This window comes from Echinops telfairi, unplaced genomic scaffold (assembly GCF_000313985.2).
Source record: "Echinops telfairi isolate 266 unplaced genomic scaffold, ASM31398v2 ScPeMD7_2;HRSCAF=8, whole genome shotgun sequence".
Classification (NCBI taxonomy): domain Eukaryota; kingdom Metazoa; phylum Chordata; class Mammalia; order Afrosoricida; family Tenrecidae; genus Echinops; species Echinops telfairi.
In genome coordinates, this window is record NW_022103898.1 from 11,955,068 (window position 1) to 11,960,972 (window position 5,905).

General features: G+C 46.6%; 1 protein-coding gene across 5 annotated transcripts in view; it reads left to right on the forward strand.

The window, feature by feature from the left end:
- LOC101657183 (coiled-coil domain-containing protein 134) overlaps positions 1-5,905 on the forward strand; it is a 104,396-nt gene that overhangs the window by 18,203 nt on the left and 80,288 nt on the right. For 4 of the 5 annotated variants that reach the window (XM_045289714.1, XM_045289728.1, XM_045289724.1 and 1 more), the window contains exons 5-8: positions 2,174-2,288; positions 3,027-3,143; positions 4,298-4,397; positions 4,527-4,661. In XM_045289714.1, coding sequence (XP_045145649.1) covers positions 2,174-2,288; positions 3,027-3,143; positions 4,298-4,397; positions 4,527-4,661 — 467 coding nt within the window. Of the gene's footprint in view, positions 1-2,173; positions 2,289-3,026; positions 3,144-4,297; positions 4,398-4,526; positions 4,662-5,905 lie in introns of those variants that run through there. The other variant, XM_045289730.1, reaches the window with a different exon arrangement.

The following is a 5,905-nucleotide window of genomic DNA, read 5'->3' on the forward strand; positions in this document are numbered from 1 at the left end:
CCCATTTCACATTGGGTATGATTTTGCCTTTACACTTTTTAAGATAGTGTTTCTGCATATCTATCCATCCCCTCCCCCAATTCTACATTCTTTGATTTCACCACCTAACAAATGGCAATTTTGGCTTCCTTGAGGGATTCAAATTGTGTTCCTTTAAGTATTCTTTGAATTTTGAGAGCAAAACCAAGTCTAAAGCGGTGATATCAGGGCTGTAGGGTGGGTGGGGTGAGTTTCCCAATGAAATTCTCTCGTAGGACAGTCCTTGCCACCTTTGAAGAATGAGCAAGTACTTTGTGCTGTTGAATAAAAATTCCTCAGTGCAACTTTCCTCTGCTTTTCCTCACCGATGCAGTTCTCCATTTTCTTAAATCTCCTTCATCTTAAGCCCCCGTGATCATCCTGTGTCCTTTGAGAAAAATATCAAGATTACCCCTTGGGAATCACCCAAATTAGTCACCATAACCTTCTGAGCTGACCTCTTTCCCTTGAATTTAACTGGCCCAGCAGATCCCCGCAGAAGTCACTGAACCTTGCAGGTTCTCTGAATTGTATTGGTAAAACTAAGCCTGTCACCAGTTATGATTTGTTCCATAAAATTGTCTTCATTAGCTTCAGTTTTGCTTGAAAGACTGATGGAAAGATCAGCTCTTTGAGAGGCTGATCTTCATGCAAATCTTTGGAACCTGCCAGCTTCAAATGGAACTACCAGACCATGTGCAATCTAACTTAAGCAGCCATTGCATCGATAGTAACTTTATGTTCTTACATTCGTTTCTGAACTTCAGCCACAGTTCCTTCATCCATCAGGTTAATGGTCTTCTCTCACTTTCCTTAAAATGCTTGATCTATTGAAAAATGACTTTTTAATATATTTATAATGTGGGGCAGCATTCCCGTAAACTTGTTGCAAAGCTTAAAGGATTTGGGAAGATATCCACTTGAATTTTGTTAAAATTTTGGTTTCAGTCCTACCCTCAAAATAGTTTTTTTCCGTGGCACAAAAAGTTTTTTTAAAAGTCATCCCAATGAAACTGATGAGTCTAGTCTCAATGAGACTAATACTGAGAGGACTTGTCTGCGGCTAGCCACGAAATGCAGAGACCTACTTAAACCATTTTGTTTGGGATAAACTCATGCATGCGTGTATGAGAATCCTAGTACCAGCACTGTATACCTCATCGTCATATATTTATATATATGCTTCTGAGATAGTTTATTGTGCCAGCCTGGCCGATAAACACAAGTGGGATTAACTGAAGGACAGAGAGATAAATGGCTTGGTGAGCCTCGCCTTTCTTGTCTCTCGCTCTTTGATCATCGGACGAGTGTGCGGCTGCCTTTCTTGTCCTGTGCCTGTGGACTGTGTCGCTGTAAGTTGAGGTCCCTTTAAGAAATCGCTGGAGCTGAGGACTGGCAGTTGGTGACCTGGCTGACAGTTGGTGACCTGCCTTCTGATTGGCTGCTGTGCTGACATAGCCTAGCTCTCTCTATAAATAGAGGAAGATCTGGTAGCAGATTGGACTGGAAGGACTGCTAGTCTCTCACATCTCTCTCATGGCAGTGAGTTGAATTGAGCCATTTGTAGTGCCTTTTTTAAATTTAACTGTTTCTTTTTTGTATTATATATTTAACTGTATATGATTTAACAGTTCATTCCTTGTTATATATCTACTTATCTTTATAAATAAATATATTAAATTATCAGCAATTTGGTTTTATCTCTCTAGAGAACCCTGTCTAACACAGCTTCCCTGCCTTGGCTCCTCTTCCCAAGATAACAACCTGCTACGTTCTCTTATCTCTGTGCACTCTGTAAATGGGATCACAGCAGAACTTTCCTTTGGAATGCCACAGGGTTGCTGCCAACATCAAAACTGGGTTGGACTGTGAGCATACCTTCATCAAGGGGCACTTCTTGGTGGTGGGCTTAGTGTTCTTCGAGTGCCACTGGAGGAATGCACATTGTTTCCTTCCGTCCTCTTTGCCACTGGCTGTTACCCAGCGTGATTTCCCATAGTGCTGGCCCCTCTCCCTGAGCACCACCCTCACCTGATGCCAAGGTCTGCCCAAGGGGCCTAGAACCGAGTTAGGCCCCTGCTCCAGGTGCTCTCTGCAGCTTCCCTCTGGTCCTGCAGTGGTATGACAGGCCCTTTGTTCCTGCTTGTTTCCCCAGCTTCTCCTGTCTAGAGATGAGACTCTGCAGGTGGCCAGTGTCCACTGCATAACTGCAGTGCTGGTCCACTCCCCAGCAAAGCATGCTCTGGCCTTCATCCATGCCGACATCCCAGGTAGGTGGGTCTTCTCTCTTTCAAGCACCCCTGGTTGAGGACCTGTTGTTTTCATAGGGGCAACAGCAACTGCTGTGTTGGGGGTCCTTTAATAAGCCAGACTGGAGGGACATGACAGATGGTAAGAAGTCAGCTCCCTGAAGTCAGAATCTCTTGCCGCAGTACTCTTACATAATTTGAGCCATTTGTTACTGATCTCTGTGGTTTATTTCACCAGTAGGAACAAAACTGAGAGGATCAGGAATGCACAGGGAACTAATGCTGCCCAAGGGCCTGCCTTGAGCCCAGAAGGATTCCCTGCGGTGTACTGCAAATGTTCCCAAGCCCAGGTCCTAAGCTCTGCCACTATTCTAATAAGGAAGACCTAGAGAAGGGAAGTAACTGGCTCAGATCCATCAGCAGAGATGAGGTCTAAATTCAAGCCTCTCTCTGGCCCTATAAGCCCCTTTGTCTGCATCATGCTGCCTCCCATTCTGAGATTTAGGGTACTGGAGTGCCGCTAACAGTGCATCTCTTTGGGTCTCCATTTCCCCTCTGTTAAAAAGAAGAGATTGGTGCCTAACCCCAAGGGCATTTGCAGGTTTATCTCTGGGTGGGTGACCACATCTCTCCTGGAGAGCGTGTGTACACAGATGAAAGGATAGGAGTGAGGTGTTGAATAAAGCCTGGGCCCTAGCTTCAGTTAAGGAGCCCCAAGCACACAGCAGCTGTTCGTTGTTTTCTTCTTTCCTTGGCCAGAGTTCCTCTTTGAGCATCTTTCCTCTTCCAGTGAAGTGCTCATCTGGTCCATCTACAGCTGCTTGATACTCCTGGCAGAAGAGCCGCTCTTCTTCTCCAAGTGCCACACGGTGTACGGTTGGTAGTGGAGTCCACTGTGAATGAGCTCTGGGATGGGGGAGACGCAGTGTTTCAAAGTTGGGGAGCAGCAGCAGTGGCAGGGCACTGGCCTCTACCTTGGGTGGGTGGGTAGATGGGGTGCTTGGTCTGGTCGTTTCCATCAGTCCAAATTCATTACCACATTTCACATGCAGGTATTGATATTCACACACCACTCTTAGAATTCAAATGGTTCTGCTTTTGATGGATTGAACTAGTTGTTACAGAGTTAATTCCTCCTCCATGTGTGTCAGAGGAGAATTGTGTTCCGACTTTTCAGAAGTGCGTCACCGGGCCTTTCTTCCAAGATATTTCTGGGTGGACTTGAACCTCCAAATGTTCAGGTAGCACATTACCAGATTCTATCACCCAGGGACTCAGACACGGATTAGCAGAAGTCTCTGTGTAGACTCTTCAGCAAGGGAAAGACACTCCTATCACCACTGCATGCTTCTTATTTTATCTTAACAGCTTTACAGGGGGCTTGGAGTCAGTTCTTGCCTGTACTCCAGATATTTATGAGTTAGTCCCTGAATTGTGCTGCATTATCTTTTCAAAGTTTTTTGAAGTGATTTCCTTTCTTAGTGATTTCTTCCTTGTCTAGGACTTTAAAAATCAGACCTTTTTTTCAACATAGCCTTTTGACTAGACACATTCAGCCATTGATTTTTATATTCTGAATTTCCTGTTCTACATCAGGCACCAGGCTGAGACCTGGGGTTTGGGGATTCATATAATGTGACCTCTACCCTTATGGAGCTTTCAATATAAACAGGCAATTTCAATGTAAGATGATTCGAGGCTGTGAGAGGGAGGCCCGGGATTGTGGGAGGACAAGGCCCTCACTTGGTCCAAGGCATCAGAGAAGGCTTCCTGAAGGGGTGGAGGTGTGACCTGACTACCAGCAAGAGAAGCACACTTGTCTTGGGTATAAGAGAAGCAGACATGAATTGATTGAGGGCCTGCTCACAAAGCTCTGTTAGTTAGCCCTGTCAACTCAGCCCTGCCAAGACCCTGCCCAAGGGGCCTCCAGCCTGTATGTGCTGCCCAGTGCTCCTTCCCTCTCCTGGGTGGACAGTGGAGCTGCAGACAGAGCGCTGATCCCTGGGCTCTGATGTGTCATCCCGGGGCAGGCATTGAGTCTGTGGTGAGGAGCCTGCAGGTCAGCCTGAAGATGAACAACATGGAGCTGCACAAGCAGGGCCTGCTGCTCTTTGCTGAGATCCTGACTCGGTGAGCAAGGCGGAGGTGGGGGGTGTCAGGTGAGGGGGATCGGGCTGCAAGAGCCAGCTTGGAGGAGGGAGTAAGTGAAGGAGCCAGCGATGGACATTCACACCCTCTCCCTCATTGACCTTTTCTCAGGCAGCCAAAGGAGATCAAGCTGTTCTCAAACTCAGCCATGTGCCGAGATGCAGGCTGTGCCTTGCGAGAGGCAGTGAACAGCCCAGTGCTGGAGGTGGCAGCTGAAGCCGTGAAAGCCATTGCTGCATTTTTGAGGTGAGAGACCCAGGAGGGCTGGTCTTTCCACCTATATGGACCTAGAGCCCTATCAAAGCCAGAGTCTTGAACCCTATCTTCCCTCTAATGTATTTACTCGTTCTCCCTTTCTGGAACTCCTGTTCAGATGTCAGACCCTCTTTCTTTCTTGTGGTATAGGCCCCTCCCACTCAACTCACTTCTCTCTCATTTTGTTTCTTGTAAGATGCAAGGTTGGGGAGGGTCATGACCTAAGCAAGGGCTCAGACAAGCAAACAAACCAAAAAAACAAACTTACTTTTGTGTGGGTTAATTCCAACACATAGTAATCTTATAGGATAGGATAGAATTGACCCTGTAAATTTATAAGACTGTAACTCTATGGGATTCCCTTACAACTGATTAGTTGATCATATCAAATCTCATTGTGGTAGATGATTATAACATCGTATAACTGCTAGCCATTCCTCCCATAGCACACCTCTGCTGGGTTTGATAATCCATTGCATTGGCCATACAGAACTCACAGATAAGGCTTACCATTACGGAGGTTTATTGGGGAAATTAATAGAGTGCCATAAGCCAGAATCAGAAAACATTAAGGATACAGTCATAGATACACAGCAGTGTCTCTACTTCAGCAGCAGCCAAATTTTCCTGGGCCTGGGCTTCTCAGTCATGTGGTCCCTTGGCCTTTAGCTCCTTGGGCCAGGAAAACAATGCCTCACTGTCGCATTGTTTCAGTGGCATACTCCTCTGCGCTGCTGCTGCCGCCACGCCATACCAGGACCTTCTACCTGCTCCACTGGGGCCTGTTCTTCCTTGATGATCCTGGGATTCTCTCTGTCCCCTTTTCTGAGCTGGCTCGCTCATACTCAGAGGAATGGCAATTCTGATTGATCCTTGAGTTACAGCCCTCTACACCTTGTGTGCGTGGTTCTGCCCTACCATTTGGTAGGAGTCATTGACAAGTGGATAGAAGAACCTCAAGTAAGGATCTTCTCAGAAGAGCTCTAGGCCCTCCCTCCCAGTTCATGTCCATGTGGAAGTTCCACTGAAACCTGTCCCTGGCTGACCATGTTGGCATTTGAAGTACTGGTGGCATAGCTTGTAGCATCACAGTGACATGCAAACCAGCACAGTTTGACAAATGGACAGGCTGTGGTCACCTTTAATAGGTAGCCAGCATGTACATGAGTGAGGTTAACGTGGATAGCAAGACTTAAGAGGTCCTAGGGCAGGGGTCCTCAAACCTTTTTTTTTTT